Source organism: Pithys albifrons, chromosome 10 (assembly GCF_047495875.1).
Source record: "Pithys albifrons albifrons isolate INPA30051 chromosome 10, PitAlb_v1, whole genome shotgun sequence".
Taxonomy (NCBI): domain Eukaryota; kingdom Metazoa; phylum Chordata; class Aves; order Passeriformes; family Thamnophilidae; genus Pithys; species Pithys albifrons.
Genome location: NC_092467.1, coordinates 2,378,038 through 2,400,637, shown reverse-complemented (window position 1 = coordinate 2,400,637; position 22,600 = coordinate 2,378,038). Strand labels below are relative to the sequence as shown.

At 51.6% G+C, this 22,600-nt stretch overlaps 1 protein-coding gene across 1 annotated transcript; it reads right to left on the bottom strand.

The window, feature by feature from the left end:
• Nucleotides 1–127: 127 nt before the first annotated feature.
• Nucleotides 128–22,533, bottom strand: RNF2 (ring finger protein 2). The gene is made up of 7 exons (XM_071565899.1): nt 22,347–22,533; nt 10,020–10,108; nt 9,235–9,395; nt 6,964–7,179; nt 3,729–4,001; nt 2,745–2,916; nt 128–2,289 (listed from the first exon to the last, which is right to left on the bottom strand). The coding sequence occupies exons 2-7, from the start codon at nt 10,104–10,106 to the stop codon at nt 2,188–2,190; spliced, it is 1,011 nt and encodes a 336-aa protein (XP_071422000.1). The 5' UTR covers nt 10,107–10,108; nt 22,347–22,533; the 3' UTR covers nt 128–2,187.
• Between the last annotated feature and the right edge of the window lie 67 nt (nt 22,534–22,600).

Below are 22,600 nucleotides of genomic sequence, written 5' to 3'. Positions count from 1 at the left end.
AGCTGGAAAGGAGAGCCTACTTTAGTTAGGCTTAGCCATACCTAACATGTTATGTACTTTAACATGGCTTTAGAAGGGGGAAGAGTAATGTCATGTTGAAAATAAAATAGTTTCTAGCACTAAGGAGTCACAGTGCAATCAATGGTTTAATCCAACAACTACATTATATATATAATATTTAAAGAACATAAATATTTAGGAAATTCACTACAACATGAAAATAAAAGCTTCACATTCTCCCACGCTTTCTGAAAGAACTGGGGCCAAAGTGACAGCTCCTGGACAGACTGCTCAGCCTCACAAACACCCCTCTTGCTCCAGGGCTGTTCATCCCTGCAGCTCTCACACTGCAAGGGATGCTGACACTAACCTAGAAGTTCCCCATGAATTTTAAAGCTGCTCCCCACCCCCAGTTCTATTCCGTGGACATGCACTACTACTCTAAACACCAGGAAGTCAGCAAGGACCTTTTTGCTTAAGAACTGCCCGCTCTGAGGCCTCAAAACTTCCTTCCAAATCACAAAACCCCAAGTGTCTCCAGTCAGAGAACATAATTAAGTTACTCAAAGAAGCCTGTGCAGTTTTCAGTGGGACAAAGCTGACCTGGGCCAGCAGCTGGGAAGGACACATATTTACAAGTGCTAGGAAGGCCTGGAGCCATGGAAGGGTAAATCCTTGCCAGGAGAACCCCCAAGCATGGCAATACTGGTGTACCACATGCCAAAACCGGTGGAACTGCAGGTAGGACACAGGAGGAGCAATCCTGTGGTGTGAAGTGTCACCAAACCTTTGCTTCAAGCTCCAGGTGCAAAGAGGTGAGGGCTCATCAGCAAAGGGAACCTTGTGATGACAGAATCTCCCTTCAGACAGAACACTTGACAGGAGGAGCAGCTTCCAGGAGCCACAGCCCAGTCCAGAGGGGTTGAACATGCACATGAACAGCAGCTCCTGGGCCTCACATGAGAGCCCAGTGCCAGGCTGGAACACTTGAACCTAAATTTAAGACACTAAATGGTAAACTTGGTCAAGTACTAAAGTTGTCTTCCAAAGTGCTAAGCCATGTTTGTTAAAGCTATGGCAAAGTTAAAAAAGCAGAATCTTGGAGCAGCTTATGGTTGAAGTCTTCCCTACTCACACAGCAGGGCAAGGTCAGTGCTGGGGGGGCACAGGTCCCTAAAGCAAAGCATTTTCATGTCCATGTGCTGGGATTTGGGGGGGTTGCTTTAAAAAACAAGTTTTGCAGACAGTTCTTTACAGCACATTCTAACACATTCACAACAGAGATCCCACTCAAGGGAAGAGCGCAGGGCTGTGAAACCTCCAGAAGGTTCCCTTCAGCTGAGCTGTGAGTACAGGGGAGAATCATCAAGACTGGCATGTTCTGCACAAGGAAGAGTTACAGGTCTGGGCTTTTCCTGACTGAAACCCAAACCAATCTCATGAATCACCTTGCACTGAAGTATTACACTAAACCCAGTAAACAGTAAGGTTTTAAAGTGTCAGTTTTCTCACTGCAGCTCTATTTGGAATCCCAGAATCCCAGAATGGTTGGAGTTGGAGTGGACCTTAAAGATCATCTCATTCCAGCTCCCTGCCGTGGGCAGTGATGTCTCTCACAAGATGCCAAACCCACATTTGTTAACAAGAAAATGACTTACTAAACCTCTCCTAGGGGATGGGGTTACCTGTAGCTGCAAGATCAGCCGAAATCCATTCTCTGCCAATCTTTCAGATGGAGAACCGGTACCAAATTCCAACACATTTAACACATTCCTTGGAATATGCTACTACTGAATTGACTTCCTTGGCCATCCAACACTCAGTACTTCACAGAGGCTACTGTAACTGTGTCAAATGTAGTAGAAATCCAGAGGTACCTGGACAAGATGAAGACATTCCAAACTGGAACACTCGCTCCGTTATCATGCATTGGGAACAGAAAAGCACATCAAACACTGGAATGCACGGGAGAAGGTCATTTAGTCTCCTAGGGGAAAACCAAAAAACCCAACCCAAAGACTAAATTAAATACAACCCAGAATACTGTCTAACCATTTACTGAGTATACTGAGAGTGCCTGAAGGCAGCACAGGTCTTGTCCAGGAAGATACTGGTGGTGCCTTCTCTTGATACTCAGGAAGTCACAGCTACAAAAGGAGTGAGTCCCATCCAGTTTCCCAGCACGGCTTATTTGTGCTCCTTGGTGGGAGCATAGTACAGTTCCATGGGTTTGTTCACCTTCCAGTACTTCTCACTGACCAGTTCCAGGGAAAAGGACCCATTTAACACCTGAAAGAGAAGAGCAAACCAGGAAAGAAATGAATCTCAGCTTGCAGGGGTTGTGCTGTAGGAACAGGCTACTTAAATTAATACTAAGTGTACTGACTTAAAGGAGTCACCAGTAATGTGGCACGAATTACAGGCTAACCAAACCCCAGGAGTCTCAGAGGAAATAGTTATTTTTCCCTCTTCAATTATAACTGGAAGAGAACAGCATAAGCCAGCTCAGAGTTGGTGGCATCACTGGATTTTCCCCAAGTAATTTCCATGCCTCCTTTTCTACCAACCAACCAACCTTTCGAAGTTTGTTTTCCTAAAAAGCAACTGATCTGCTTCTGAATAACCTCATGCCATGGATTTCACCCCTAAGCTGGGTCAGGACAGGTCCAGGTGGGTGGCTGTGGCTCAGCTCTGTCTGAGGGCTGGCTCAGGGGTGGGTGTGGGGCGAGCCAGGCGGTGCTTACGGTGAACTGCCCGTTGGCAGTGGCGATGTAGATGGTGTACTGCTTCTCACTGGCCGTGTCCAGGTTCATCTGGTTGGACTCCCCTTTGCTCCGAAGCTCCTCCAACGCCAACCTCACAGCCAGGTACTTGGACAAGTGATCCACCGTGGCATTGCCCGAGGTCTTGATGTACCTGTGACAGCAACCACAAAGACAATAATGTTTGAGCAGCAGGTATGGGACAAAACAGCTGGAATGCCCCCAGGTATTAAAGATCAGCTGTGAAAAGACCCTTCCAGACAGTTCACAGCTGGAGCTTCTCTTGGATTTACAGACATTTCAGAGCCATGTCTCCTCAGCAGAGAAAGCAAAGACGCCTGAGGAAATGCCACAAATTTACTCACTGCTGTAAGCCAATATCTGCAGTCAGTGCTTGGACTGGATTATGGACACCAAAACATAGCCAGACTGCAAACCCTCCTGGCACAAAGCTGCTCTGAAAACTGCTGACACACAGGGTTTGTTTATTTCCAAAGAATCTCAGAATAAGTAGAAAGGGGCTGATACTACACCATCATCCCAGTACCTACAATGGTAAAAAACTTAAAAACATCTTTATTTGTGACCAGACACTTGAAACAGCTCATTACTGTATTTTTCATAATGGTTGAGCTGTGCCTGACTGGCAATAGAGAGGGAAGGAATGCATATTTGCATTTGGCACAGGCACAGGTGCCCAGAGAAGCTGTGGCTGCCCCATCCCTGCAGGTGTCCCAGGCCAGGCTGGACAGGGCTTGGAGCAACCTGGGCTGGTGGGAGGTGCCCCTGCCCATGGCAGGGAGAGGGACTGGGTGGGCTTTGAGGTCCCTTCCAACCCAAACCATTCCATGGCATCGTTGAACAGGATGTGGTATGACCAAGGTAAACTGAACTTTAAAGCCCCAAGCAGTGACAGAAAGCAAAAGCAGCAGCAGCAGAGCCCAGAGGAGGAGGAGCAGCACTGGCCTGGTCTGGGCGCTGTCGTCGTTCTCCATGAGCGTGGGGTGTGGCCGGAACACCAGCTCGATCTCGCTGGCGCCGTCCAGCACGGGGTCCATGGCCACGGCCGCGCTGCTCGTGTCCAGCTCCAGCCCCGAGTCGTCCGAGGTCTTGGTCCTCTTGGTGCTGGGCCCGGCCTCCTGGTTGCTGTGGGTGGAGGCGTTGCTGCAGTGCGAGCTGTCCCCGTTGTCCTCCGCGCCGCTCCCATTCTCGATCTGCTGCTTCTTGCCCCTCTGCAACCTGGGCAGGAGAACAGCAACAAACTGAGCCCTGCTCAGAACTCACCCCTGAGCAACCTGGGCAGGAGAACAGCAACAAACTGAGCCCTGCTCAGACATCACCCCTGAGCAACCTGGGCAGGAGGAACAGCAACACACCCTGAGCCCTGCCCAGAACTCACCCCTCTGCAACCTGGGCAGGAGAACAGCAACAAACTGAGCCCTGCTCAGACATCACCCCTGTGCAACCTGGGCAGAACAGCAACAAACTGAGCCCTGGTCAGAACTCACCCCTCTGCAACCTGGGCAGGAGAACAGCAACAAACTGAGCCCTGCCCAGAACTGACCCCTGAGCAACCTGGGTAGGAGAACAGCAACAAACTGAGCCCTGCTCAGAACTCACCCCTCTGCAACCTGGGCAGGAGAACAGCAACACACCCTGAGCCCTGCTCAGACATCACCCCTGAGCAACCTGGGCAGGAGAACAGCAACAAACTGAGCCCTGCCCAGACATCACCCCTGTGCAACCTGGGCAGGAGAACAGCAACAAACTGAGCCCTGCCCAGACATCACCCCTGTGCAGCCTGGGCAGGAGGGACAGCAACAAACTGAGCCCTGCTCAGACATCACCCCTGTGCAACCTGGGCAGGAGAACAGCAACAAACTGAGCCCTGCCCAGACATCACCCCTGTGCAACCTGGGCAGGAGAACAGCAACAAACTGAGCCCTGCCCAGAACTGACCCCTGAGCAACCTGGGCAGAACAGCAACAAACTGAGCCCTGCCCAGACATCACCCCTGTGCAACCTGGGCAGGAGAACAGCAACAAACTGAGCCCTGCCCAGACATCACCCCTGTGCAACCTGGGCAGGAGAACAGCAACAAACTGAGCCCTGCCCAGAACTCACCCCTGTGCAGCCTGGGCAGGAGGGACAGCAACACACCCCGAGCCCTGCTCAGACATCACCCCTGTGCAACCTGGGCAGGAGGAACAGCAACACACCCTGAGCCCTGCCCAGAACTGACCCCTGTGCAGCCTGGGCAGGAGGGACAGCAACAAACTGAGCCCTGCTCAGAACTCACCCCTGAGCAACCTGGGCAGGAGAACAGCAACAAACTGAGCCCTGCCCAGAACTGACCCCTCTGCAACCTGGGCAGAACAGCAACAAACTGAGCCCTGCTCAGAACTCACCCCTCTGCAACCTGGGCAGGAGGGACAGCAACAAACTGAGCCCTGCTCAGAACTCACCCCTCTGCAGCCTGGGCAGGAGGGACAGCAACAAACTGAGCCCTGCTCAGACATCACCCCTGTGCAACCTGGGCAGAACAGCAACAAACTGAGCCCTGCCCAGAACTGACCCCTGAGCAACCTGGGCAGGAGAACAGCAACAAACTGAGCCCTGCTCAGACATCACCCCTGTGCAACCTGGGCAGGACAGCAACAAACTCAGCCCTGCCCAGAACTGACCCCTGAGCAACCTGGGCAGGAGAACAGCAACAAACTGAGCCCTGCTCAGACATCACCCCTGTGCAACCTGGGCAGGAGAACAGCAACAAACTGAGCCCTGCCCAGACATCACCCCTGTGCAACCTGGGCAGGAGGAATAGCAACAAACTGAGCCCTGCTCAGACATCACCCCTGTGCAACCTGGGCAGGAGAACAGCAACAAACTGAGCCCTGCCCAGAACTGACCCCTCTGCAACCTGGGCAGGAGGGACAGCAACAAACTGAGCCCTGCCCAGAACTGGCCCAGGGCACAGGGACACACATTGCACAAACACTAATTTTAATTTAGAAATAGATACTCATAGACTGTCACGATGCCTGATCTCCACAGACACAGTTCTCAACTGAGCCTTTCAGGGGCTTTTCAGGGTCTTCAACCCCTATCGTGAAATAAATCACTTGATTGCCTCTCATTTTATAGGTTTCTCTTTGTTGGTTTTTAATTTCTTGGTCCTCTTTGTCATCAGTTACAGTAGTTGTGGAAAGATGGGAAGAGGAGCAGAGAAAAGGGAAAAAGGAGAATAGGGTCCAACTATGTTTGCATTAACAATATTTAAACTAAAATTGCACAAGAATATTCAATTTTCAGGAGGGACTGTATTCAGAGCTACTTTTTCACACAGTTACACACAATCTTAAATCCTACACACACCATGCAAACTATCTAACATCACACAGCTACAGCTAATTATTAAGTAATATACATATTTCCCCAAAACTGCCAGATCTAAACAGTCTTAATGCAACTTATTTTAACTTTCTAGAAGAGCTCTGTTAATGTTACTCTGCAGAGTTTCTGCAGGCTTCCTTTCTTGCTTTTGCACCAGCTCAAGGTCTCCAGACAATCCATTTGTATCTGAGCAGCTACACCTGCAAATTTGTCTTTGGTTTGCCAGCCTGAAAACGTGTGAATCCAACAATAGAGAAGAGCATTTTTTCCTATCCCTCCAACACCTTTTTTGACATATTTTAAGACCAGTTTAGCTTCATACAGTTGTTTTCCAGACAGTTGCACACCATGAATCCACATGTGATTAAAAATACAAACCACTCCATTCTTCACCACAATATAAAGTGTGGGGCCTCTTTCCCAGCTGCCTCTTTTAAGTTAAATGGACACCAGGAATTTCACTGCAGTGTAAACACCAGATATTCCAGCCTGTCAATTAAGCTGCAACTAAGGGTAGTACTTTGGTACAGGATTCATTGTATTATGGTTTGTATTTAAGACATGACAGCCATAATTGGGTATAAAACTAAGCTGAAATCTCTGTCAGGCCACCACAGAAGCTGCAGGGAGCAGTACAAAAGTTCCTATTAGCAGGCAAAAGCTTAAAAATGACTTTGCCAAAGGTTAAAGATTCCTTTGGCAGAGTTCAGAGGAGAGGAGAAGACTCTGAGGCTGCCTGGGGAGCGAGGCCAGGCAGAGCATTGTTAGTGCAAACGAGGCGACCCGTGGACAGACGTGGATCACGTACCTGTTCATGGCCTGGATCTTCAGTCCCTCCTCGATGCTGTGGCTCAGGGCCTGCTGGTTGTTGTGCTTGCTGATCCTGGCCAGCACCCGCTCCTGGTGGGCCTCGTACTCATCTCTGCTCGGGTAAATCTTACTGATGAGGGCATCGAAGTTGGGGTCTGGGCGCAGGGAGCGCTTGGACACGAGCTTCTTGCGACACGTGGGACACTCTTTGTTGCTGGACGTGAACAAGAAGGAAGCAAAGAGCACTAACTGGTCTGCAGGAACACAGCTCTGCCCTGACACTGCCCTGCTTGCTGAGACCCAACACTTACAGGAAATCTGGGGTGGAGTTCTGTCTCTTGACAGATCAGGTAGCTGCAGGTATTTAAACAAAGGTCACAAACATGAATCTCCCTGCTGCTTTTTTATCTTAAAGTATGTCTGAGCAAACTTTGTTTACACTGAAGAGTTCAAAACTCCCACTCTGGTTCTTCCCTTCACACTCTGGCTGGACTTTCACCTAGAAAAAAATGGATGTCTAGTGGAAATTACATGAAGGCACAGTCTTAGGGAGAAATCCTTCCCTGTGGGGGTTGCCCAGAGAAGCTGTGGCTGCCCCATCCCTGGGAGTGCCCAAGGCCAGGTTGGACAGGGCTTGGAGCAGCCTGGGCTGGTGGGAGGTGTCCCTGCCCATGGCAGGGGGTGGCACTGGGTGGGTTTTGATGTCCCTTCCAACCCAAACTTTCATCCCAGCATTCTGTAATTTCATGACTTCTAGCACTCACAGGACACAACAAAGGTTAAGAAATCTATTGAATAGTTCAAGCACTAATTACTGGGAAAACCAACCCAGTCTTGCCCTTCCCCCTGTTTTGTTCCCATTTAAATACAATGGCAGGTTCACACCATCTTTTTCCTGAAAGAGGAAGAGCCTCAGCAGCTGCCACCCTGGTGTCTTTACTCCTGAGGGTTTTCCTATTTCCCTCTAATGAACTTTTCCTAATTACTCATCAAAATTTACACAGGCACAGCAAATCAAGCATGACATGGATAATTGCCATTATCAGAAATAAACACATCATTGCCATAATTGCTGTTAGTTACCTCAGCATTCTGTTTGGGAAAACATGAACTTGTAAGTGAAGAATACAAGCAAAATGAACTCGTGCTTTGGGGTGGGTGGTTTCAGCAGTGCAGCCTGAGAGCAGCAGCACCACTGCTGGAGGCCACACACGGGGACATTTATCATTGGGAAAAGGAAGAATCAGGGAAATGAAACTTATTTTTGAAAGTCACGTTTGTTTTACTGTTACCAAAGAGAAAAAACCAAAAGAACATAAAAGAGGGTTTCAATTGCAGGCACAGAGGTGAGGGGTGTTTGTGCTGGGGAGGGCAGGCTGTGTGCCAGGCTGGGTCTGTGCTGGGGAGGGCAGGCCCTGTGCCAGGCTGGGTTTGTGCTGGGGAGGGCAGGTCCTGTGCCAGGCTGGGTTTGTGCTGGGGAGGGCAGGCTGTGTGCCAGGCTGGGTTTGTGCTGGGGAGGGCAGGCTGTGTGCCAGGCTGGGTCTGTGCTGGGGAGGGCAGGCCCTGTGCCAGGCTGGGTTTGTGCTGGGGAGGGCAGGTCCTGTGCCAGGCTGGGTTTGTGCTGGGGAGGGCAGGCTGTGTGCCAGGCTGGGTCTGTGCTGGGGAGGGCAGGCTGTGTGCCAGGCTGGGTTTGTGCTGGGGAGGGCAGGTCCTGTGCCAGGCTGGGTTTGTGCTGGGGAGGGCAGGCCCTGTGCCAGGCTGGGTTTGTGCTGGGGAGGGCAGGCCCTGTGCCAGGCTGGGTTTGTGCTGGGGAGGGCAGGTCCTGTGCCAGGCTGGGTCTGTGCTGGGGAGGGCAGGCTGTGTGCCAGGCTGGGTTTGTGCTGGGGAGGGCAGGCTGTGTGCCAGGCTGGGTTTGTGCTGGGGAGGGCAGGCTGTGTGCCAGGCTGGGTTTGTGCTGGGGAGGGCAGGTCCTGTGCCAGGCTGGGTTTGTGCTGGGGAGGGCAGGCCCTGTGCCAGGCTGGGTCTGTGCTGGGGAGGGCAGGCTGTGTGCCAGGCTGGGTCTGTGCTGGGGAGGGCAGGTCCTGTGCCAGGCTGGGTTTGTGCTGGGGAGGGCAGGCTGTGTGCCAGGCTGGGTTTGTGCTGGGGAGGGCAGGTCCTGTGCCAGGCTGGGTCTGTGCTGGGGAGGGCAGGCCCTGTGCCAGGCTGGGTTTGTGCTGGGGAGGGCAGGCCGTGTGCCAGGCTGGCCGTGCCCCGTGCCCGTGCCACGCACCCGCTGCGCAGCGCCGTGATGATGCAGTCGGCGCAGAACCGGTGCAGACACTCCTTGGTGGTCATGGTGTTCTTCAGCATGTCCAGGCAGATGGGGCACATCAGCTCGCTGTGCAGGCTCCGTGGGGACACCACGATCTCCAGCCCATCCGTGATGGCTTCCTGGGGCCAAACAAAGCAAAGGGGCTCGGGGGGAATTCAGGGATTCATGGGGATTGCGCGTTCTCTTATAGGGAATCGCGGCAAACAGACAGAGCAGGACATGCACAAACACAGCAAGCACAAAGCAAGGCAGTGCTGCCATCAAGGCCAGCCCTGCAGCACACAAGAAAGACTGGAGAGGGTCCAGTGGAGGCCTTGGAGATGATTTGGGGTCTGGAGCATCCCTGTTGTGGGCAGAGACTGCGGGAGCTGGGCATCGTTAGTCTGGAGAAGGGAAGGCTGAGAGGTGGTCCCATCAATGCACAGAAATATCCCACAGGACAGTGCCAGATTCCACAGGCAGGGGCCAGGACAGTGCCAGGTTCACTTCAGTGGTGCCCAGTGACAAGATGAGGAGCAACAGCCATAAACTACAGCACAACAAGTTCCACCTCAACATGAGGAAAAACTTCTTTCCATGAGGGTGGCACAGCCTGAACAGCTGCCCAGGGAGGGTGTGGAGTCTCCATTCCCACCCCACAGGGTGTGCTCCTGTGTCTGCTGCCCCAGGTGACCCTGCCTGGGCAGGAGCTGCCCAGGGGCATCTCCAGAGGTCTCTTCCCACCCCACCCACCGCGGGATTACCTGAGGTGTTCTCTGCAGCTCGTACAGGCTGAGCTCCCAGGTCTTGCTCAGGGGCTGCGTCCCGTTGGTCTGCACGGCCTGAGACATGGCTGGAAGGAGAGGAGACACCAGCTCAGCATCCTCTGGGTCTGCTCCAGGATCCACTCCCTCTCCCGCTCCCAAGTCCTCACAGAGGCAGCAGCCCCTGTGCCAGCGAAGCAGAATGTCTGGGGAAGCACCTGCCCATCCCATGCCAGGCTCCAGGGACAATCCCACCCTCTGTACCACTCCAGAGGAGCTGAGGGAGCCACTCAGCCCTGACCACTTGGCAAAAATCATTTAATTGTAAAACAAAAGTGCCTCAGAACTGAAGGCCACAACACTTTGGCCGAGCGATGCCAACGCCGCAAATGCCACCTGGTGCCAGAAAATATCCCTCAAACATTCCCTCACAAAGGCACAGAGGGGCAAAGCAGGGGCTGCTTCCTGCCCAGGGGGAGGGGCAGCACCAGAGGGCACAGAACACCAGCTCCAAGGGCTCCCTGGGGCACACCAGAACAGCTTTTCCCTCCTCCTGCAAATACATGGCATGGGGTTTCCAGGCAGAAGTGTAGGGAATACTGAGGGATCCACTGAAACCCACTCACTGAGTAATTAAACAAAAGACCACACAGAGAAACTGCAATGCTGTCCCAGCAAAAATTTAGGGTTGTATGAGGTGATGCAAAATTACCACACAGGTGAAAAAGTCAGGTTTAAATGAGAGAATAAAATGTTTCTGTAACAAAAAGATACTTTCACACTCAGGGAGAAGAGGCAACCCTTCTCATCCCTCCAAAAATGCCTGCCTTGAAGGAGGAAAACTTACCCCAGACTGAGTGGTATGTTTAAAATAAATAATTATAACTATCTAAGTGGCAAGATTACAGCTCCAGACATTTGTACTCGGTGGAAGAAGCAGAAGCATTTTCTTCCTTTCCTTTATCACTTTTTTAAACCCAGGTTTGTATTTCCACACCCTTCAATTCAGCAGCCAAATGCATTTTCTATTGGCATCTACCACATACATTATAATCAGGTCCCAGCTCATCAAGTTCTGTATGAAAAGAGCCAAAAAGTCTCTGGAGAGCATTATAAGGCTTAATTAATTGTGAAGGGAAAAGCAGGAGGAGCAGAGCAGTGAAGATCATTAGATCTACTTTCATCCAGGCACAGAAATCAGAATGGAAAAGAAGGAAGAGGGGCAAAACAAGCCTGACAAAGTAGCCACATCCACAGTTATGGCTGTTAAGTAGAATCCTGGAATGGCTTTGAGGCTGGAAGGGACCTTAAAGCCCATCCAGTGCCACCCCTGCCATGGGCAGGGACACCTCCGGACACCTCCCACCAGCCCAGGTTGCTCCAAGCCCTGTCCAGCCTGGCCTTGGACACTCCCAGGGATGGGGCAGCCACAGCTGCTCTGGGCACCTGTGCCAGGGCCTGCCCACCCTCCCAGCCAGGAATTTCATCCTAATCCTCAATCCAAAATTGTCCCCTGTCAATTTAAAGCCATTCCCATTCCTGTCACTCTGTGCCCATGTAAGCACTTCCTCTCCATCCTTCCTGTAGCCCCCTTTAGGTGCTGAAGGGCCACGAACTGTAAACAGGGAGATTGTTCAAGATTATCAGATTGTGTCAATTTTGGGTTATTTGTAACCAAGATGCTTCTCAGTTCTCCATGTTGGTGGGGTGTTCAAACCAAACCAAACCAAACCCCACCTGTGCTGTCCTTAAGGAGTTTGGGAAACGTTTGACTGACTTTATATACCCAAACCCTCCCCACGGGCTGAACAGAGCTGGGAGCTGAGCCTGTGGCTGCAGCAAAGAGCACCCCAGCCCTCCAGCTGGAAGACTTCCTATTTAACCTGATTTCCTTGGAAAACAGGGCTTATGCAACCCTGCTCTTTGTGCTCATTTCTTAAATCATTTTGAAGGAAAACGCTTGGGGTTCAAAAACTTAACAAGAAAATGAGTCTTGTTCCTCAAGCCCTGGAAAACAGGCAGTTACAGAAAAATGGGGAAGAGCCCCATCTGAAAGCTCCTTGGACCTCCTACCTCCTCACTAACTGGGCAATTTATGCCAGTGTCCCTCTTCCAAATGTGCTTGGAAACAAAATTCCAGCAGACTAAACCCCCCCTTGTCCCCCACCACCTCCACTTCACAAGCTCTGACACTGCCACACTGACCCCAGGGCAGTCCTGACTCACAGCAGGTCGGGCATTTGGGTATCCACAGCCACAGCACCCCTGTTTAACTGGAACAGTGTCCCAGTTTCTGAGGAAAAAAACCCAAACAACCATTTTGAGGGAAAAAAACTGCATCAGGTTCTTTTAAAAAAATATTACCCATATTTTTACAGAGTCTGAAAATCTTAGAGCTCAACCGATTCCTGTTCCAAGTTGTAAAAGGTAAAATATTTAGAGTTAAAACAGTAAGAGAGTTAGACCTCTATTTGGTGTGCCAAGTTCAACAGCACCTTCAACCATTCCAGTTATTCTTTCCAAAGGATTAGTTCCTTTAAAAACAGGTATCACAGTGCAGTTCTTTGCAGGCTTAAAAGGATTAGACTTTTGGATTTTACTCTCCCTCACACTAGAACTAGTGCTGAGGACAGACTGCATGTTTTCACACAGTAGTCAATTCAATCATTTCAATTTATTCTATTAAAGAATGCTGAAATTTAAGGTTTTTTCTGCTTTGACTTGCTGACTAAGAGCTCGATTTGAAAAAAAAAATCCATAAAATTCTGGAAGACACTATTTGAAAGATTTACCTTCCCTGCACTGGCAGCTCAGATGGCTTCACATCAAGGTGTAATCCAGGACAACTGATAGCAGATTATGTGTGTTCAGTATCCACTCTGTTGTGAAGGGTTTTCCCTCTCTGAATTCAAAGATCCCTGGGAGACACCAGGTTCACATTCTGGCCTGGAGCTCTGCAACGAACTGCTCAGAGATGCTGAACAACGATGGCCCTGCACTGCCTGTGCCTCCTCCTTCTCCTCCCCATCATCATCATCACCACTGCTCAGACTGCCCTCCCCAAGCTGATGTGGCATTTCTGTGATGACACTGATCTCCAAAGGGGCCAAACCCCAGAGAGGTCACTCAGCCATCATCCCTCGTCCTCCACCCGAGTCCAAGGTCACAACATCCCTGACAGGAAGGTTTCACCTCCCTCTGTCTGCCAGTGGAATTCAATATCCTGTTGGCCACGTGCACAGTGCCCTTCCCTGGACACCCCCACACCTGCCCTTGGCTGGCACCAAACCCACCCAGGGGCTGATGGTCAGGGCTGCCCCCAAACACCATGGGCAGCTCCCCTCCGACACCCCCGGGGAGAGCTGAGCTGTCTCCACCATCCCCTGCTGCTTCGGACACTGAAGCCCCACTGGAAACCCTGAGGAGCTTGTGCTGAGGGCTCTCACCAGGAGCCACACACAGAGCAACAACCCCTTGAGGCACCAGAGCCCAGAGGAGGCATCTCCAGCAGCATGGCAGACACTCACACTGCCCAGGTGTGGTGGGGAGCTGCTTCCACCAGGAGGCCCCATGAGATCACCTCTGAGGCCTCTTCCAGCCCAAATCACTCCAGGATGGGATTATCTCACTGTCACAGACATTTACCCCTAGTTTTGCTGTGTGGGAAGTGGCACAGCCAAGCAGAGCCAGCAGCAACCAACACTAACCAGCCAACAAACCACTGCCACAATGCAAAGCTGAAGGGACCTGATTTTTACACTCTCTGTGGCCAAATACCATTCTGTAAAGCATCCTCCTCACCCACAGAACAACCAGCAGAAGGCCCTTTTTGGGACAGCAGTGACCACAACCTTTATGCAGAGTAGAATCCTTTTGTGGATTCCTGTGGAATCAGCAACAAGGGAATTGGGCCCTCAGACTCCTGTTATGCTCTGAAGAATATCCCCAAGTGTGCTTAAAGGGAGTTTTCTTCACACATACATGATATAGCCATGTTATCTCAGAAAAGGAACACTTAGGACAGAGCTCCAAGTGGTGGCAGATCACCCATCAATCTGCAAATTCATGAGGATCAGATTCAAAATTAATGTTATCAAGTGAATGGTTCCAGCTATCCACAAAATGCCCAAGAGTGTATTAATGGGCTAATTCCAAAGCCATTACCAAACCCTTTATCAGTGAACACTGAGGGTAATGTGAGCTCCTTTGTCAATGCCTGCTACAGTTCAGAATGAGCTCCCACAAAGCCAGTGATCCAAATACTCTGTACACATTAACCAGAAGTCTGCCTTGTGCACAGCACAAACACAGCCACTTAAAAGACAATTAAAGATGCCAAATTAATATAAACTATGAAGTGAAACTTCAAATAGCAACCTCATGCTGCAGAAGCCAAATCTGATCACAAACAACAGGTATTTACAACAGTTCACTTTCCACCCATGTGATATCTCAGTTTACAAACAAACACAGCCTTGGACTGTGATTGTGGCAGAGAAACACTGAATTAAAATAAAAAACAGGGGAGAAGAGACATAGAATTGTCTCACAGCATCATGGAATCCCAGGCTTGTCTGGGTTGGAAGGCACCTCAAAGCCCACCCAGTGCCACCCCTGCCATGGGCAGGGACACCTCCCACCAGCCCAGGTTGCTCCAAGCCCTGTCCAACCTGGCCTTGGACACTCCCAGGGATGGGGCAGCCCCAGCTTCTCTGGGCACCTGTGCCAGGGCCTGCCCACCCTCACAGGGAAGGGTTTCCTCCAGATATCTAATCTAAACCTACTCTCCTCCAGTTTTAAATCCATGTTCCCTTTCTCTCCCATGGAGCACATATGAAGATGTTCTCTGTGCTCACTGAGAGAGAGAAAGCAGCACACAACAACTCCAGTGCTGCTGGGAAATGAGGAAGGAATCACATCCATGTCCAGGCATCATCCCTGCACCCTGAACTGGGCTTTGACAGTGTTTAAAATCTGCTGCACCATTTACAACCTCAACCTTCAGTCTCCCAAACACCCTCACAAATGCCAGCATGGCCCTCTCTCAGCTCCTTCCCAAACTCCATGAGAAGTCCAGCCCTGTCCCAGCTGACCAGGGCAGTGGTGGAGTCACCAACCCAGAGGGATTTAAAAGGTGTGGCACTTGGGGACGTGGGTTATGGTGGATGTTGATGTGATGAAACAACTTAAAGCAGATTTACCCTCTCACTACTGTAACTCATTCACAATTAAACCTGTGACAGCCATCCTACAATCCCAATGGAAGTGTTTCCCCTGGTTCTTGCCATCCTATTTTCCTACTTTATTTACAGAGGGAAATGAAGAGCAGAACATTCAAATATTTTGATCAATTATATCGATATGGCCCCACTATGGCTGAGAAAACAATTTCACTATAATAAACCCAGACAACTGGTATGAAAACACAAATCTGATGTTCAGAGGGGTCCATCCAAGTCCCACTGAATGTGAGATAACTGAAGAACTGGCAGTGGAGAAATTGCTAATACAATAAAACTCTCTGTAAACACATCAGTGACAGATGCTGATGTTGACACACTCAAGGCTGTGCCAAGTTCTGCTTTTAAACACTGAGAAATCCAAGGTTTGTCAGCCTATGAAGAGCAGTTAGCAAAGACACAACCCCAGTACTGCCCCAGGGTGCTCCCAGCCAGGAGGGAAAGATGCTGCACCATTAATTCAACACCACAGACTCAAAAATGTCCCAAAGCAGCCAACAAAACCAAGGAATGCAGAGAAATCCGAGGCACTGGCACAGCCTCAACAGCTGGTGACACCAAAGACCTTCTCCCAGCATAACTGTCCCTCTCAGTCACATCAGATCCCACTCTTTAGTTGTCCTGATAACTAGTCCCAAACTTCCCATTTTTCCACAGTCTGCCCATAACCTGAACAGGTATTTCTCTTCAACATAAATAATCCCTCCTTGAAAAACAAGACACAGAATGCTGTGATTCTGGGAATGTCTGGGAGGCTGCTGGACAGTGACATCTGACAGGGGGAAAAACACTGGCACTTTGGGCTTGGAAGCACAAGGGCTTTCACAGTTCCTTCAGCCTGTTTATTCTCCTGGCAAAGCATTTTGCCTGGTGCCTTGAGACGTGGAATCCTCAGTTGTGAGTCCCAGTTTCCCGGCCCTGGGAGGGTGGATGCAGGGAGTCAGGAATGGCCGTATTCCCAGTGTGGCTCCAAGCTGCTCACCCCTGTGTGACCTCCCCCAGACCATCTGGGCACCTCTGAACCATCCTTCTGCTCTGGATGGCAAGGGCAGCAAGGAAAACAAAGCACCAAAGGACACTGTTCATGATCCTTCAGGTGGTTTTGTCACAGTGTTGGGAACAGTCACATCCTTTTGGACACGACACCAGTTTGTGGGTTTGAGTCGGTGCTTCTCTGGGTATTTACAGCAGGAAAGTGTAACAGCATCCGAGGATCCTGTGCCCATGTCCATTGTTCTCATGGAGCTGCTGCTCAAACCTGGGTTTATTCTGAGGAGTTCCGTCTACACTCTCTGCATCAGTGACCCCTCCCCATCAGAGCTCTCCATCACCATCAATAACCTTCAGTCCTTGGTGTTCAGCTTCTCATCTGCCATTGTGTGTCATGCCCTCCTGGACATCTCCTCAGCTGCAGAAACTGGAATATACATCAGTCCCACAACATTCCCAGAGAACTCTCTGGATTATATCAGATGTCTTCAAGTAGTCCAGAATTCACCTGCTCAAACTCATCACATGCCAAACCCCAGCTATTCCTAAATTTAAAAGCTTAGATGTTGGGTTGTTTAATCTGGAAGAGATTGATTAGGAAATTGTTCAGGTTTTGGTACACACACAAAGCAAACATTGCCCACTGTTTCACTGCATCAGGCAGTGAGATTATTTTATCCAGTAAGGCTCAGTGCTGCTACTCAGCCTTGTACACCATCCATACCTTGTCTGAAGTGGCATAAAACATGATACAACATTAATGCTTCTGTCAGGAGTGAAAACAAACCCCCAAACTCTTACAGGAACAGCAGCTTTTCACTGTTAATGTGGGTCAACAGAGCAGGCAAGCACTTGACCTCAAATGTGCCAGAGATCTGTGCCAACAATTCACATGGAAAGGGAAAGAGCCACTGCCAAACCATAATTCAGCCCTGTGAAGCACCAATATTAAGCAGAACTCTGGGGGAGTGAGTCACTTGTGATTTTATCTGCTAGCTGTTAAATTTTATGAGAAGTCTCTCATATTATGAAGCTACTGCATATTGTGTATGTAACTACCCAGGTGAGTTTCAAAAATGAAGTTCTTAGTCTCTTAAATCAACCTTAGACTTCAGAATTAATAACCAGCTGGGATGGAGAAAAGCAAAAATGCCTTTCTAAAACTATTTCAGTGCTGTATCAGATCAGAATAGGAGGGATAAAGGACTGGAAACTTTTGGGAGCAAACAAAAGTAAAACTTCAAACTCCAGAAGAGCTGAATCTGTCACAGCAACTGAATCCATCCAAACAGTCCAGGAAGGATGTGTGTTCCCTCAGGATATTTTTAATGAGATTTACTTTTTATTTCCTTGTCCTGCACTTCTGGCACATTTTTTCGAGGTGAACCACTTTCTTGCTGTCTCCCTGAAGTAACAGCTGCCAAAAGCAACCCTGACCACTCCAATCAATAAGAAGTCTCACCATTTCAGTGCCCCTGTTGCCGCCTTTACACTTGCTGTACATTTTAGCACAAACCCTGTGAACATCCCTGCACTGTAATTCAAATGACCTCTCCCATCTCCACAAATGCTGGGACTAGTTGGGGAGCAAAGGTTGGGTCTCAAGAAAACTTAGTCTTTTCAGATTTTATATTGGAAATGTGGAGGAATACAGCTCCTGACTGATGGCTGTGCTGGAAAAAATCACCTCTACAGCTACAGTTACACCAGGAGGTAAAAAACCAAGGGGCACCTGTTTCTTACCTGACAGCTCAACCTGCTTTGGGTGGTGAAATGAAAACCATTGAACCAATTCCACCTTCAGGACTGTGAATACTCAGAGACAAACCCAACCCTCCTTGCAGGGGATGTGCAGGATTCCAGGACCTCCCTGGCAGTGGCAGTGCCAGGCAGGGCCCACACCTGCCCCTGCCCAACTGCAAACGTGAAGGGAACTTCAGGATGATGTTACAAACAGGAGCTGCAGAGCTGGTATATGAATATTCTGTACTAATTACTCTCCAGGGCTGTCCCTCCTGCTGCCTCCCTGCACTGCTCCAGCCCTCGGGTGCCCATGCCAAGCCCAGGGGGCAGAGCTGGGAACAGTCACTTCCCAACACAGCCTCAAACCAAAGGCATGTGGGAATACCCACACTGGCCCCTGAGCTGCAGTGCCTGGGGAGCCAGCACACATCTGCTTCTGTTTCCATTGGGAAACCAACCTGGGGTTGGTATTTGTCATCCCATCAACAAACCCCAGCCCAACCTGCCCACACCTTCCTGGACAGCTGCTCTGGGACGGGGCCACAGGGCCCAAGATGCTTCCAAGCACATTTGAAGAAACACCCTCAAAGTTCATGGCAAACCCACTGTAATTCAGGTGTCCTGGGTCACACCAAGCCAGCCCTTCGTGTCCTGCCCTTCAGCACCCGACACACCTGCCATCCACCCCAGTTACTGACAGAAGTGGCAGCCAGCAGCAGCATCCCATTGCATTTGTACTGTAAGCAGAAACTCCAAGAATTACAGATTAGGAACCACGTCTGGGGTCCAGTTTTTCCAGAGCTGTGTTAGATGGATACAAACTTTCTCCCCCACTTATCACAGTGTAGCCACAACCAACAGTGACAGAATTCACTGGATGAGAACAAAAGACAGCTTGGCTATTGATAAACAGAAAATAAACTCCCCCACAACACCTGAGAGACAAAAAGACTCAAGCCATCCTATGTATGATTGACTTAATAGCTACAATAAATATATAGAAGCAAAACTGTTTATCTGGCAACCAGGCAGCTCTGGCCCAAAGCTGGGTGACAGTGAAGAACAATTTGCATTTCAAGGGCTCCCCCACAAATAGGACTATACATTTTGTAAAGAGGAGCAATACTTACAGAGTTTAACCCCAGAATTATCAAAAACAGTTTGAAGTCATCCCTGAGAGGCAAAGCATGGATGAGGTCTTTCCTTAGTTAGCAGGATAGCACTGCAAACCCCCAGCTGGCTGCAAGAGAGCACCACCATCCAGAAGTGGGGAGAAACCAGACAGGGAGAATTCCTAAAATATTTCTCCACTGCAACAAGTCCAAACAGCTCCACAGTATTGAATGCTGCTCATTCCTCAGAAAATTAAGAATTTAAGGTCAGCTTCGAAGGCCAGTTATTTTCCCCAACAAGCAGAACCAAACTGAGGGTCAGCAAGATCCCTTCTCTAATCTCTTTCCCCGCTGTCTACACCATTATTGAACTACTCGGGAAAAAATAGGTGAAAGGTATTCAGGGAGAAAAAGTGGAAGGAATTCCTTTACTCTGATACTTCTTTCACACATGTTCTTAGAACTGGTGCTGCAGTCCGAGCAGATCTAGTGCTCCTTCTAAGAAAAACACAGCTGAGCAGTCCAGCCTTAGATCTCAGTTTTGAAGCTCCTTTCCCCCCCAGCCCTACTCTTCTTGTAAGCAAGGGAAGGAGTTTAGAGAAAGCTGAAGAAACTCACCCACCATCTATTTCCTATCTGACTGATGGCTTTCCTATGGGTGCCAACCACATTTCTCCTGAATGATAACACAGCCCTGAAAATGCCACAATTCTGCTTTAATAACCCAAGATCCCCAACCAAGTCTCCATACTCAACCTACGACCACATATTGCCCTTAAGCACCACTGATAAAGGGAGACCTGAGTGATTCTGCCACAGCCTGCACATTATTTCCCCTCTAAGACATGACAGGCAGGGCCATTCTTGACAGCAAGGCTGGTGCTTCAAAGCTTGGAAGCCAAAGGAAGGCCAGGATTTTAGTCACTGAATCAGGAAAAAAACCACCTGCGATGCAACATCTGTGTCCCTCCGTGATTACAAAGTTGAATGCAGAAAATAATAAGGCAGTTATTAAATACTGTGAATGACACTTGGCAGGGTAAGGTCTAAAGATGCTCTAAACTTGTCATCATTGAAAGAGAGTGTACCAGAGGCAGCACCAGCCACAAGGCTGGCAATGCCCAGGGAAACTCCTCCCACCCCAAACCACTGACAGAGTTAACCCTGCAAACAAAGAGGTGTCCTCGTGCAAAAGGTACTGCTTATCCACCTGCTGCTGTCCCAGCCAGAGGCTGCCCAGTGACTGACAGATGGAGTCCTTGTCACTGAGTGAAAGACAGGTTTGATTAAAGAACTTTCCCCAAGCAAAAATAATTTCACACACACACCAGTCACATTTCCCCAAATGCAAGCAATGCCCTCTAATCCTGGGCAGTGCACAGTTAACATACAGAGCTCCAGCCACTTCCAAACGGGGCTGGATTATGATTTATCATCCTGGAGATCATCTTTCTCCACTAGCCGTCCTCTGGGTTTCTGTGGAATTAGGCACTTGATCCAATTATTTTCCATAGGAAAGGGTCTGACAAACCAACAGCTTACAAAAATCCCCAGAAGGCCATTGCTCAGTGCTCGTGTCACAGGAACACAACAGTGCCTGCCATGGGGCTGGTGCAAGGAGGGCACTGATTGTGCAGAGGCAGCTACAGCAGAGCAGAAACCTTGGCAAGAGACAGGTGCTAAATCTGTAGGGGAAGAGCGAGTGCAAGGGAGGAGGCACAAGTAAAGCTCCCAACACGGAGCCCTGGGGCACTGCTGCTGCTGCGGGAGGGGACACGGGAATGGGAGCAGGGAAAGGGAAGGGCAGGGCAGGGAAAGGCACAGGGGCAGGGCAGGGGCAGGAGCAGGGGAAGAGGCAGGAGCAGAGACAGGGACAGGGGAAGGGGCAGGAGCAGGGACAGGGACAGAGCAGGGGCAGGGGAAGGAGCAGGGGAAGGGGAAGGGACAGGACAGAGCAGGGACGGGAAGGAGAAGGGGAAGGGACAGGGGAAGGGACAGGGGAAGGGACAAGGGAAGGGACAGGGGAGGGACAGGGGCAAAGGCAGGGGCAGAGACAGGGACAGGGGCTGGGACAGGGACAGGGACAGGGACAGGGGCAGGGACAGGGACAGGGGCAGGGACAGGGGCTGGGACAGGGGCAGGGGCTGGGACAGGGGTAGGGGCAGGGACAGGAACGGGGCAGGGGCAGGGGCACGGACAGCAACGGGGCACGGGCAAGGGCAGGGGCAGGGGCAGGGACAGGGGCAGGGACAGGGACAGGGGCAGGGGCAGGGACAGGGGCAGGGGCAGGGGCAGGGGCAGGCAAAGGAGGCGAAGGCAGAGCTGCAAACCCAATGCCGAGTGTACCGAGGGGCGATTCCCAGAGCCAGCACCGCGCGCTGCTCAGCAGCTGCCCCTGGCCGGGTTGTACGGCTGGGGCGGTGCGGTAAAGGATGCGGTACGGGTACAGTGGGTGCAGTGAGGGGTGCGGTGTGTGCGGGGTGCGGTGCGGGGTGCGGTGCGTGCAGTGAGGGATGCGGTGCGGGATGCGGCGCGGGGGATGCGATGTGTGCGGTGATGCGGGATACGGCGCAGTGTGTACGGTGTGTGCGGTGCGGGGTGAGGTGCGGTGATGCGGGATGCGGTGCGGGGTGTGCGGTGAGGGATGCGGTGCGGGGTGTGCGGTGCGGGATGCAGTGCGGGGTGTGTGGTGCGGGATGTGCGGTGCGGGGTGAGGTGCGGTGATGTGGGATGCGGTGCGGGATGAGGTGCGGAGTGTGCGGTGAGGGATGCGGTGCGGGGTGTGCGGTGCGGGGTGTGCGGGATGCCGTGCGGGATGCGGTGCGGAGTGTGCGGTGAGGGATGCGGTGCGGGATGCGGTGCGGGGTGTGCGGGATGCCGTGCGGGATGCGGTGCGGAGTGTGCGGTGAGGGATGCGGTGCGGGATGCGGTGCGGGGTGTGCGGTGCGGGGTGTGCGGGATGCCGTGCGGGATGCGGTGCGGGGTGTGCGGTGCCTCTGCCCGCAGCCGCCGCACACACCCCCGCACAGTAACGCGTGTGCTCACACACAGGTGCACAGACACGGCTCCAGGCACAGTCACAGCCCCGCCGGGCCCCGCAGCAGCACCGGGGCCGGGCCCGGCTCCCCCCGGGCAGCGCCGGCCCCAGCGGCGCCCCCGCCCCAGCAGCGCCCGCAGCCCCCGTTCCGCTCCCCCTGCCCGGCCCTGCCCGGCCCTGCCCTGCCCGGCCCCGCCGCGCTCACCGAGGGTCCCGCCGGTCCCGCCCGGTCCCGGTGCCGGCGGTGCCGCCGCAGCGCCCGCAGCGCAATATGGCGAGCGGCGGCTCCGCAATGGAGCTCGGGAAATAGAGGGGAGTTACATATTCATGGCCGGGGCTGGGCAGGGGGAGCGCGGCCGCCGCTGGGCCGGGGCCGCCCCGCAACCTCCTCCTCCTCCTCCTCCTCCGCGCTTCTTCCCCGCCCCGCTCGGGGCTTCTACCCCGCCCTGCCCACACCCG

Coding starts and splice junctions, on each gene's coding strand:
- RNF2 (XM_071565899.1), bottom strand. CDS start 10,106: ATGTCTCAGGCCGTGCAGACCAACGGGACGCAGCCCCTGAGCAAGACC. Junction 2,917..3,728: donor GACGACAGCGCCCAGACCAG/GCCAGTGCTGCT, acceptor TTGCTGTCACAG/GTACATCAAGACCTCGGGCA. Junction 2,290..2,744: donor CTGCCAACGGGCAGTTCACC/GTAAGCACCGCC, acceptor CTTCTCTTTCAG/GTGTTAAATGGGTCCTTTTC.